Here is a 12,627-nt window from a genome sequence, read left to right as displayed (position 1 = left end):
TCTCTTTCCCTGCCCCCTCTGCAAACAGCTGCGAGCTCTTTCCAAAGCAGATTTAACCAACCAACTAAACTGAAGAATACTCTAAAACCCAGTGGGTTCCCGATATTCGTTTCTTAGGGCAGAAAGCTTTACAACCAAAAGATGTTACTCCTTCATAAATAGGTTCACGGTTACGTGAAGACAAGGTCCTACAAAAGTGTGACTTTGGATTCGCAACTCTGTTCAAGAAAGAGGCAAAACCAGAAAGCGAATTTTCATTGGATTCTACTTTATTAAATGAGAGAACACTTTTTTCGTCATGTGCTTGACTCGCTTCAAAACTTACAAAGGAGACTGTTCAACGGAATTTATGTCTGAGCGGGAAAATAAATGGGTAGGGCGCCTAAGCCATGGCGACCTGGGAGGACCGGGACCACCCCTGGAAATTGATCCAAAGGACTTTACTAGCAGAGCTAGCAAGCAGTGACAAGAATCCAAGGTTACACCCAAGTCTGCACAGTGATCCCTCTGGCCCACGTCCACGTCACCAAAATCGTGAAATAAACTAAGAAAAAAATCAAGTTGGTTGTGTCCCCACGCGCGTACTAAAAGTCGGGAGAACTGGGTCTCATTTTCACAACTCTTTAGTTAAGAGTTCGGAGTTCAGTTTTCTTCCAGTGACCTGAAATTTTCCTCTACAACCTTAAGTAGAACTTCGAGGCTCCTTTTTCGGTGTCCCCTCCCGAACCCCCTGCTTTTCCAGTCTTTTTGTACTCCTGACTGGTAGAGGACTGGTGGGGAGCAGCGCCCCTCACTGGCGGGGGCAAGAAGCGCCGCGTGCTCCCCGCTTCGCCGCCCTCTGGCCAAACAATAGCTTTCCGCAGGGACCTGCGATACGGAGCGGCCGGACCCCAGGATTCCCGGAGCACGCAGCCTCCCGACACAGTGCAGAGAGCGCCCAACCCCACGGACTGGTCCCCGCCGCGGCTACCACGAACAATGCGCGCCCCGCCCCGCGCGCCCGGCGCGCCTATTGGCCCGGCGGCTGCGGGTAGAGCAGCGCGGGCGACTCCGGCGCGCGTGCGCGGGGCGGGGCGCGGCGGGGGCGGCGCTTTGTGTGCAGCAGTGAGCCGGGGTCTGCGGGGCGCGGGCCGCGGCGGGCGGCGGCATGGAGGAGCTGAGCAGCGTGGGCGAGCAGGTCTTCGCCGCCGAGTGCATCCTGAGCAAGCGGCTCCGCAAGGTGCGTGCGCTCTCTCCCGCTCCCCGCGTGCGCCTGGCGCTCTGTGGGGCTAACCGCCCGCTCTTATCTCTCCGCAGGGCAAGCTGGAGTACCTGGTCAAGTGGCGCGGCTGGTCCTCCAAGTGAGTCTCCGGTGCGCGGCCGCTTTCCCGCGCGCGCCTCCCGGCCTGGGTGGGAACCCTCGCATCGCAGGCCCGGGCGGGAAGTCCTGTGCCTCGGGACCCAGAGGACTCTGGCCGACCGGCGCTGCCCCTTTGTTTACGAGCCCACGGGGAGCGAGCAGGGCGGCCTCCAGCCCCGAGTCCCTGGAGCCCGGCCCGCCTCCGCGCCGCGCGCTTCTGGCGCCCATTTGTTGCATGCGCCCCCGCCCAGGAGCTGGCCGCGGCTGGCGCGGGACGCGGGCCCCCTCCCCTTGCCTAAGTTATCCTGCTGTAACCTGAGCTTCCTACTGGTGGGAGGGCTCCCCCACCTACTCCTACCCCCGGCCCGAGCTTGCTTTCTTCTCAATGAGGGAAGGGGACCCGGCCTTCTCCGGAAAGGGCTTCCTTTGTAGCTGCCCCGCCACCCTCCTTCCTGAACCCCATCCCCTCCCGATACCACTCCCCAAACCCCGGTGCCCTGCCCGCGCTCTCGGTGGTATCCTCCACTTTGTTCCGTCTGTGCCCCCCGGCTCCCCCTCCCCTACCTGCCTTCCCTTCCCTCCCTGGCTCCGGGCCAGGCCCAGGGGATTCCCTCGGCAGCTTTGCTCTTTGTTGGGGTTTGTTTTCCTCCCAGTGTAGACTGTCGAGTCCCCTCCTTAGCCTGCTGGGGTTTGAGGTGGCAGTTTGCCTGTGGGTTTGAGGCTGGGATGCTAACTAACTTTAAGAACTTCTGAGACCTCAGAGGACAGCCTCTGCCACAGTGCCCCTTGTCCCAGCGGGGCTGTGGGAGCTGTCCTCGGCAGCCTACCTGGATGCTGCTCACCAGCCGCCGCCCCCCCCCCCCCTTTGCTTTTCCAGACACAACAGCTGGGAGCCAGAAGAGAACATTTTGGACCCGAGGCTGCTCCTAGCCTTCCAGAAGAAGTGAGAACTCTGGAGGAGGGGAGAGTTGGGTGGAATTGGCTGGTGGCACAGTGGCCTGGGGCTGTGGTGTTGGGGAAGCCTGCGGTGGAGCACTTTAAGGCCTCCCAGACAGCCTCTGGTTTCTCTTGGCCTTTTCTGTGGAGTAGCTTTTGGTCGGCACTAATAGCACTTGAAGCTGGAAGCTTGGCTTAAGAAGCACACCTCTGCCCCTGGTGCAGGAGAGGGAGGGCCCAGAGGAGCCTGGAGCCCACAGTGCAAAGTCATGTGTTTGATGTTTTGCCCAAGCCTTGAAAGTGCTGAGGTCACTTCTGTAATTACAGTTCTACTCTTAGGTCCCGCCTCAGGGGGTGGGGTGAGGGGGGGTATTCACTGAGATAAGGATCTTGTGAGATGGTGTTGGGAAGGGCTTGTTGGGCTGGGGGACAGGGGGGTGGGTTTCACCGGCACCTTCCCTCTGCAGAAGCTGCCTCTGTCCATAAAGCAGATGAATGTCTGCTCAGAAGCCTCCCCAGCTGAGGTCAGTCAAGCGAGCTTGTTCTCTGGTAGCCCAGCCTGTGTTTCTCAGTGTTACAGGAGTGGGGAGGGGATAAGTTTTGGCAGGATGTGTGAGTGCTTGAGCCTGCTCGGATTCCCTTGGAAACGGATGGTGCCTGTTAGACTGATGGCTTGGTCCTCACAGGAGCCAGCTTGGCACTGTGTAGAGCTGGTATGTTTCTCTGTGATTGAGGTGGCACCCTTGGGCCAGGTGCTACTCCTGGAGAAGCTGGGGGTGGGGGTGGGGCACTTGAGCAGATGGGAAACCAGCTTGGCTGGTGAAGCAAGATCCTGAGGCACAGGGATATGCAGTGGGAGGAAGGACATGCTCCGGACACTAGGAGCTGGCTGTTAACTTCTGGCTGTCAGGGAGGAGACGCTGTGTTAAAGAGAAGTCAGAGCCACAACGTAGAATCAGGTGTCCAGCTCAGCAGAGCCATGAAATGCTCCTTGAAATTGATCTGGGGATTTGGAGAACCCAGAGGGTTTGAGCCTCGGGGTTTTCCTGGAGGTCCAGTCTGTTTCTTTTTGAGATCACAGTCCAGGGCTCCATGGATATGGTGTTTCACATTTGTCTGTTGGCTTAGGGGAGGGGACCCGTGCATGTGGTCAGGCCTCTGTGATGGTCAGGGGGAAAGCCTGTAGGGATTGTTCGCGATTTTTTAAAAACCGTTTGAATGATTATTCTTATTTTGTGTGCATTGGTGTTTTGCCTGCATTTATGTCTGTGTGAAGGTGTCAGATCCCTTGGAGCTGGAGGTCAGACAGTTGTGGGCTGCCCTGTGTGTGCACTGGAAGTTGAACCCAGGTCTTCTGGGAGAGCAGCCAGTGCTCTTAACTGCTGAGCTGACTCTCCAGCCCCTATTTCTCTGTTTTAACCGTATGGGTTCTGAGAGTCAAACTCAGGTCGTTGGGCTTCGAAGCATGCATCTTTACTTCCCGAACCATGGCACCAGGTTTTGGTCACAAGAATGGGTAACCTGAAAGCCGAGCTTCCGTAAGAGGCTGTCTGGGGCTCTTGAGTGTGTGTACCTACTCCTGGGCTGTAGAAGTGCAGGCTTTGAGGCATGGCTGCTGGGAACCTGGTAACCACTCCTCCCATTAAGAACAGACTTCTGGAGGTGTATGAGCTCTGCAGGGACAGGGTGACATAAGCAAGTTGGCCCTGAGAAGCCACACTGGAGTCCTCAGCCCCTAGGCTAACAGATCATAGGAGGGTTTCCTGCGCTTGGTACATACTAGAAGGCAGGCTTTGTGGGCTCTGTGCTTTGTAAAAACAACCAAGTTAAACCCGTAACATCCCAAAGGCTGTTTGAGGATATGCATGCTGGGATTTCCGTGGGGGGTCTTCACCCACAGAAAGTTTTCTTAATGAAAAAAATGAGAGGCTTCCCAACTTTGTTCTGAAATGCTGACTGCAAGGATGGTATGGGCCAGCCCCCTAAGCCGGTGCCTGGACCTCTGCCCGCGGCTGTCTGACGAATCGGATCAGGCTTTGGCTGCAGAGCGGATGATAAGCTACTGCACGCTGGAACAGCAGCGGGGATCCCTTAGGAGCGGAGGGTGGAGGCTGAAGCCAGAGAAGAGGGTTTGCAAGCAGGGCTTCTCAAAGCTGATTGGCGCTGTGTCTCCAGGGAACATGAGAAGGAGGTACAGAACCGGAAGAGAGGCAAGAGGCCCAGGGGCAGGCCAAGGAAGCACACAGTCACCTCCTCCTGCAGCCGGCGCTCCAAGCTCAAGGTGAGTTGCCGGAGGCTTTGCCGGGTCTCCTCCTGGCTCCTCACCCACCTGTGCTGCTCCAGGCAGAAGTTCTTCAGGGGAGCTGTTGAGGTAGGCATGCCTCTTTCCTGTTGCTCCTTCAGGCCTCCACAGCAACAGGCAACCGAGAGCCATGTTCTCGCTCCCCTGGGGCCTCCTCAGGTGTGCTGCTTCTCCCAGCACAAGCCCATTCTGCACTCTGTCCTCCGGGATAGCAGCTGCAGCCTTGTTAGACCATGCACAGCTCCTTCTCGCCTTGGAGACACTCCATCAGGGAAGCCAGCGTGCAGTGTTTATAGGTTTGTCTAGGAGTTGTGGACCAACATGATGATTTGGGCCAGTTGGACTGGACCATGCAGAGCTGACAGACAAGCCAGGAAATAGGGGCAGAGGCTGAGATGCTATGCTGAGACCTTCTCAGGATGTCCTGTTGGCCCTCCTTACTGTGATGACAGACAGGCGGCCTTCCACACATCAGTGGGCCTTGGTATCTTCCTTCCCTCCTCATGACAGTTCAGAGGTAGGAGAGGGAAGGGGTTCTGGCCTTAGGCTTGGCTGTGCCTTTGTTCATTACTTGGGCTTTGTTCCCTATCCCTAGCTCTAACATCTTCCCCCCTAGCCGGAGGATGTGAGAGCCACAGGGTTCCTGCTGACTGAGAAGGAATTTCTGTGGATTGGTGAAGCTCGGGGTGGACCTACTAGGGAAGCATAGGGCCCCGGGGTTTGATGGGATTGATGGGATCAGCCCCCATTGGAGCTAGAGCAGTGTTGTCATCCCCACAAAGCTACTGTGGGAGATGCTGGTCCCACAGGCCACATGAGGACCAGAGAAGCAGAAGAGATCTTTAACACCAGGGCTGACAAGAGAAACATGGCTGTTGAAGTCAGGGCCTGGTTCTTCCTTCCCGCCCCAGGCTCCCAGAAGTAAGATGCAGATTCATTATGTATTTCCAAATCCTTGGCCATATAGCTAGACTAGCTCAGAATTTAAAATAACCCCATTTATACTAATCTTCATTCTGCCATGTGGCAGGTTACCTGTACTCAGGTGCCATGCCTCCCGACTCATTACATCTTCCTGGCAAAGGCTAATCTCCCTCCCGGTTCCATCCCAGAATCCCCTCTCTCACCCTAGCCTTTGGCCATAGGCCTTTTAATTGACAGGTGATGCATCCAGACAATTCTCTCTACGCACAGAGGTCAGTTTGCCTATAATTGTGCTTACCACTGAACGGGTTTCCCCCTTGTCCACAAGCATGGTCATCGGTCATTCCTTCCTGGCTGCTGGGGGCTGGAGAGCCCTGGTGCCATGGCCGCGGGATGCCTGGTGCTGCCTGGGCAGGCGTTGATTCCAGTTTCCTTGCCGTTTCAGGAACCAGATGCGCCGTCTAAATCCAAATCCAGCAGTTCGTCCTCTTCCTCCACATCTTCCTCCTCTTCCTCGGACGAAGAGGAAGACGACAGCGACCTAGACTCCAAGAGGGGCCCCCGGGGCCGTGAAACCCACCCGGTGCCTCAGAAAAAAGCCCAGATCCTGGTAGCCAAGCCAGAGCTGAAGGATCCCATTCGAAAGAAACGGGGTCGCAAGCCTCTACCCCCAGAACAGAAGGCAGCTCGGAGACCTGTCAGCCTGGCCAAGGTGCTAAAGACCACCAGGAAGGATCTGGGGACCTCAGCCGCCAAGCTGCCCCCTCCACTCAGCGCTCCAGTGGCAGGCCTGGCTGCCCTGAAGGCCCACACCAAAGAGGCCTGTGGTGGCCCCAGCACTATGGCGACCCCAGAGAACCTGGCCAGTCTGATGAAAGGCATGGCCGGGAGCCCCAGCAGAGGCGGCATCTGGCAGAGCTCCATCGTACACTACATGAACCGCATGAGCCAGAGTCAGGTTCAGGCTGCCAGCCGACTGGCACTCAAGGCCCAGGCCACCAACAAGTGCGGTCTCGGGCTAGACCTGAAAGTGAGGACGCAGAAGGGTGGGGAGCTAGGGGGAAGCACCGCAGGAGGCAAGGTCCCGAAGGCCTCCGGCGGCGGAGCTGCAGAGCAGCAGAGAGGGAGCCATTTGGGGAGCCCAGATGCGCAGCTGGCACCCACTCAGGAGTTGAGCCTTCAGGTCCTTGACTTGCAAAGCGTCAAGAATGGTGGGCCTGGTGTGGGCCTGCTCGCTCGCCATGCCCCAGCCAAGGCTATTCCTGCTACCAACCCAGCCACAGGAAAAGGTCCTGGGAGCGGCCCCACAGGAGTAAACATGACCAACGCTCCCACAGACACCAACAAAGGGGAAAAGCTGACTTGCAAGGCAACGGCTCTGCCTGCCCCTTCCGTCAAGCGGGACACCGTTAAAAGCGTCGCTGCTTCCGGTGGGCAGGAGGGCCACACAGCCCCGGGAGAAGGCCGAAAGCCACCTGCGCTGTCTGAGCTGAGCACGGGAGAGGAGAATAGTAGCTCTGACTCAGACCCTGACTCAACCTCGCTTCCCAGTGCTGCGCAGAACCTGTCCGTAGCTATCCAGACCAGCCAGGACTGGAAACCTACCCGCAGTCTCATCGAGCACGTCTTTGTCACGGATGTCACAGCCAACCTCATCACTGTCACCGTGAAGGAGTCGCCCACCAGCGTGGGCTTCTTCAACTTGAGGCATTATTGAGACCATTGCCCGAGCCAGACCTGCCTTCCAGTCTCTGGTTTTGCTTTGATGCCTGACCTGGGGGCCAACTATACCCTGTCCTGAGACTCAGGGCTGGGAAATGGCTTCCTGCTGATTCTACCTCTCTGGGCCTCCACTTCAGTCTGTCCTGTCACCTCAGGAAAGCCGGGTGGCCACTGACTTAAAAGCTACCTGCTTGGACATAGCATCCTGTCTACGCATCCCTCCTTAACCTAGTGAGAGCCTCCCCTCTCTGCCCAAGTGTACTGTGAGGTGTGGATGGGGGGGGGTGGGAGGGGACTGATACAGCTCCCTCTCCAGGCCATTGAGGAGACGGGTGGGGCTGGTAGGGCCTTCTCCCACATCCAGCCACGGCAGGGTCTTTCTGGTGAGGGAGTCACTATGCTTTGCAAGTAAGGCTATAACTTCAGTTTTAAAAGGCTAATTAGTTGTGTGGTTGGGCTCAGGGACCCTGCAGAAATCTTCAGTCTCTATCCTTGGTGTGGTGTCCCCTCTAGCTGCGATTGTAGTCCCAAAGCCCAGTCAGGGTTTGGAGTCCTGGCACTAAGGTATACCTGGGTGCTTCTGGACTTGGGAACAGAGAGAGCCATGTCCTTATTGCCTCCTTCAAGCAGGCCCAAGCCGCAGTGAGAAGTGACCCTGTTCCCCTCTGGATCTGGACCCATACCCCTGCTTTGGCCCACTAAATTGCACCCTAGTTCTGAGGTCCAACACTCCTGGGCTTGGGGAAGGAGCAGGCTAGACACCCAGAGCAAGCTGAGATAGGCACTTGGAGCCCTGGGCAAGCAATCTTCCCTCATGTTGGACTTTATTACTAGGACCCCATAAGTCACCATGGTGCCACCAGTGTGGGAATGCAGGTGTTCTGTGGGGGCCTGTCACCCTGCCGCCTGTCTAGACATCTCTAGACTACTGTGGAAGCATTTTCTATATAGTCAGTCTTGGTACAGAACCTCGCCTGGTGAGTGGGCCACTCTTGGGTCCTATATTCCCTGACAATCCTCTCCCACATTTGGGAGCTTGTGTTTCCTCCCTCGCTGAGAAGCAATAGCCCTATGCCATTTGTGTGGTGGGGTCGTTTAGCAGCCCACCTGGCAGGGGGCCCCTAATTTCTTCCCCATCCTAGGAGATAAGTCTAGTGCTGAGCCCCTTTCTAAATGCCTTCTCCCCTGTGCCCCATCCCGGGTAACTAACTGTCTTGAAACTACCTTGTCAGATTGCTAGCCGATGACAGGATTTTCTGTCCTGGGATATCACGGTGGGCCGTGACAATCTGGTCAGTGAGTCTGTGATGCCAAAAAGTAGGGGTGCTATGAAACCCTGGTTCTGCTTCTGCCATTGACTGATCAGCCAGCAGGTGTGGGCTCTTCACTCCAGTTGCCTTGAAGGGAAATGTTTCCCCTTCTAAAACCAGTCAGACAGTGGGCTGAGGTGTCTGGGACCTGCCACACTTTCAAAGTGCACCCCACCCCCACCCCAGTAGCTCACTCTGCACACCAAATAAGATGGTCTTTGTGTAACCAAACCGACCTCAATGCTGTGCCTTTTGGGGCAGACCCATATCCACAGCTCCTGAGAGATGCCTGTGATGTGCAAGGGGACCATGTTACTGGCAGCAGGAGCTACTTACTGGGAAGAATTCAGGGCCAGGAAGTGGGTAACAAAGGGGAAAGGGTTGCCTACTGCGTTGTCAACATCCCTCCCTGCCCTCAGCCAGGGTCTGCAACCTTTGTACCAGACACTGCCTTTACAAACACCTCCCTGTCTCTTTGGGGGGTCCCATGAGATGATGGAGAAGTGACCCTGTTTGGGGATCTGGGTTGACTGGCCTTTGTCCCCTGCTGCCAGTCTCCAAATCCCAATTTGGTGCCTTTTATTTTACTGGTTACGTCAGTCCCAAAGTTGAAATCTACAAATCCTTTCCTCTCAGCCACTTTGCCTTCTTGTGTGTTTTTCCTGGTGCTGTGACCCCAGTGGTCTATGTCACAAAGCACATGTGTGTAGTGCACCAGCGTGAGCCCCACTGGAGCAGCGCCATTCGCTCTGAGTCAAGTTCTCGTGTTTACCAATAAATAAAGTAGTTGGTTTTTATGGTTTTTTTGTTTGATGATCTCTTCCCCCTTTCCTTGGGTGTGCATGGTGGGTGGGTAGGTGGGTGTGCGAGCACACAAACACACACACACAGGTAGTTAGGCACCTGACAAGATTCATTTCATAAGGGTTCCAGGTGTTAGGTGTTACATTTTCATGCCAAGTGGATTTCAGAACTTCTGGCCATCCTGCCTCAACCTTCCTAGTATGACAATTACAAGCCCCCTTTTGTCTGCTTCAACACCTAATAGGAAAAGCGACCAGTATGTCCCCTTCCTCAGAGCATTGGCTTTAAAAACAAAAAAACCTTTGGTGCCAAAAAGAGTGCCCCTTAGCTGGGCGTGGTGGCGCACGCCTTTAATCCCAGCACTCGGGAGGCAGAGGCAGGCGGATTTCTGAGTTCGAGGCCAGCCTGGTCTACAAAGTGAGTGCCAGGACAGCCAGGGCTACACAGAGAAACCCTGTCTCGAAAAACCAAAAAAAAAAAAAAAAAAGAGTGCCCCTCGTTTGGGTATACTGCAAATCCCGACCTTGATTAGAGAGCTCTGGCCCCAAGGTTTTATCCAGAAGGAAATGGTCAACTTTGAGCCAGCAGCAGTCATTTATTTGGCTTGGTTTATCTGTTTTTAGGCCACTCACTGATGTATGCCTCACCCCCTTTTTTGAGACAGGGTTTCTCTCTGCAGCCCTGGCTGTCCTGGATTTCACTCTGTAGACCAAGGGTGGCCTCGAACTCAGAAATCCACCTGCCTCTGCCTCCCAAGTGCAGGTATTAAAGGTATGTGCCACCACTGCCCGGCGATGTATACCTCTTTAAACTGGAAACTTTTGCCCTCATAGAGGGTTAGCAAGGGTGGGCATGTTACCACCCCAGAAAAGCTTAGAATCTGTTGGAACAGAACAGTTCAGCTTTCAAGGAAATGACTGCCCAGGAAGCCCATGTTGGACTGGGGGAAGGTTTGGAATAAGACGGCGACAGCTGTGTTTACACACATGAATCTCACAGTTCAGGGGTTTCTAGTGACGCTAGCCTAGAGTGCAAGACCTCTAGACTGGTGTTACTTTGTGTTGCAGGGGAAAGACAGTAAATACTGGGGGGGGGGGGACACTTTTCTTTTTGCTACTCTCAGTATCAATAAATGTATTTTTAAACTTGTTAGCTTGGTGTGCATTGTAACTAATACATATAAACAAAATAGTCTTCACTTCCCCTGTCATGGGGCACAGTACTCTGTGGACATGGGCTTAGCTGCAGCACCAAACAAGGGGCGGGGGGAACAGTGGAAGTAGCTTGAGAGAGAGAGAGAGAGAGAGAGAGAGAGAGAGAGAGAGAGAGAACGCTGATGAGTGGGAGGCATAAAGAGTATCCGGAGAAGGTTGTCCCATGATGAAGGTTACTACCAGCATGTAGCAGAGACCAAGAGTGCCACAGAACCACACAAGGCAGTCCACCATACAGAAGTCCACCGTCCCAGAATATCCAAGAAACCAAATTTGAGAAAGACTGGCTTAATGGGAAAGATTATATTATATATAATCTAGTCATGTTCATAGTCAGATATATACTCATATATATGATACATATATATATACACATCAAGAATATCCATCAAATATATATCCATCAAGATATATATTTGATATATACACATATATGTGTGTATACATGCGTGTATGTATACACACACACACACACACACACACATATATATATATATATATATATATATATACACACGCATATATACATATACATACATACATACACACACACACACTTCCATCAAGGATGTTTATATTGTCTGACAGCAGTGAGAAGCAGTTGTTAGATGCTGGTAGTAACCTTCATTATGGGACAATGATGGCTAATTACTGGGCAAGTGGAATGTTTAAAGCCTCCAGCCACCACCAAGCTTCTGAGATACACGGTAACTCACTTTTCCCCCCTTACAGAGTACATAAAAGTAAAACCAACACCCTCACCTCCACAGTACCATGTTGGGAAGCTCTGAGAAGGGCAGGAAGCACCTGGTCAGGGCTACCTTGACTCTTGCCCACAACTGATGAAGGGAAGACAGGCTGCTACATAACCTTCCCCAGCCCAAGACTTGCGTTACTCTCTTCGACATTAATTTTATTCATAAATTTCCTTTGACCTCCCAGGAGAATAGAGATCCTCTGAAGTGTAGGGGAAGATGGGCCACTCCTGGCAGAAAGGCTGCTTGGGACTCAGGCCTGGATGTCAGGTTGTGGGGAGGGGTCAACACTACAGATAGAAACACCTTGTTGCAGAAACACGACTTTTAAAATACTTATATTTTTATTTGATGTGCATTGGTGTTTTCCCTGCATGAATGTCTGTATGAGGATGGTGAATCCTCTGGGGCTGGAGTTATGGGTTTTGAGCTGCCAGGTGGATGTTGTGGATCAAACGCAGGTCTTAATAGCTGAGCCATCTGAGCCATCTCTCCAGCCAGGAAAACCCATTCCTTGGTTCTTGCAAAGCAGGCAGCTGACGATTTGATTTCCCTTTTGTTGTCTTCGGTGCCTTTTGTTTCTTTTCTTTTTGAGAAGGTGGATAGGGGCAGTTAGATCATAGGCCTCGGGTCCTGGGGGACAGGAACAAGTGCTGGCCCCATTGGCCAGCTAGGCTCTCTGAAAATCTATGTCTACAGGGACAAGGTCTCCAGACCAAAGTTGAGGGGGCGGGGCTAGCCTACATTGATGTTTATTAATTTCTGTGCTCCTAGTCTGACCACCTAATCAATCCACCTCCATCCTAGAGTAGGCACCACTGACACCAAGTGGAGGGCACCTGGTACGATGGGTGCAGCTGGGTTCTAGGCCAGTGAACACCACCTCCCTCCTGTCCAGCCTGCGTGGGTCGAGGCCGATTCACAAAGGCACAGAGGTGATGCCGGGAGAAGCCGGTTAAGAGAAAAGGAGGCGGGCTGGTGAGATGGCTCAGTGGGTAAGAGCACCCGACTGCTCTTCCGAAGGTCTGGAGTTCAAATCCCAGCAACCACATGGTGGCTCACAACCATCCGTAACGAGATCTGACTCCCTCTTCTGGACAGCTACAGTGTACTTACATATAATAATAAATAATAATAAATTTAAAAAAAGAGAAAAGGAGGCTTTTCTTCACGTCTATCAGACGTGAACCAGAGAGGGGGAGGGGTATACTTGGGAAAGGGTCTGACGCCTCTGCCTGTAGAGGGCGCGCGCTCCCCACGAAGTTCGGGTCGCTGGACTTTGAATGATGATGGGGAGGAGGGCGGAATCCCCCGCTGTCCC

The 12,627-nt window shown here is 53.9% G+C and overlaps 1 protein-coding gene across 1 annotated transcript; it reads left to right on the top strand.

Annotated features, from left to right (window-relative positions):
• Positions 1–300: 300 nt before the first annotated feature.
• On the top strand, positions 301–9,335 carry Cbx2 (chromobox 2). Its single transcript, XM_021177192.2, has 5 exons — positions 301–1,219; positions 1,297–1,340; positions 2,217–2,282; positions 4,451–4,556; positions 5,947–9,335. Exons 1-5 carry the CDS (start codon positions 1,148–1,150, stop codon positions 7,216–7,218), a joined length of 1,560 nt encoding a protein of 519 aa, XP_021032851.1. The 5' UTR covers positions 301–1,147; the 3' UTR covers positions 7,219–9,335.
• Positions 9,336–12,627: the final 3,292 nt, after the last annotated feature.

This window comes from Mus caroli, unplaced genomic scaffold (genome assembly GCF_978045245.1).
Source record: "Mus caroli unplaced genomic scaffold, Mus_caroli_1 scaffold_13, whole genome shotgun sequence".
Taxonomy (NCBI): Eukaryota; Metazoa; Chordata; class Mammalia; order Rodentia; family Muridae; genus Mus; species Mus caroli.
The sequence above is the reverse complement of the archived record's forward strand: the minus strand, read 5'-3'. Positions and strand labels throughout refer to the sequence as shown.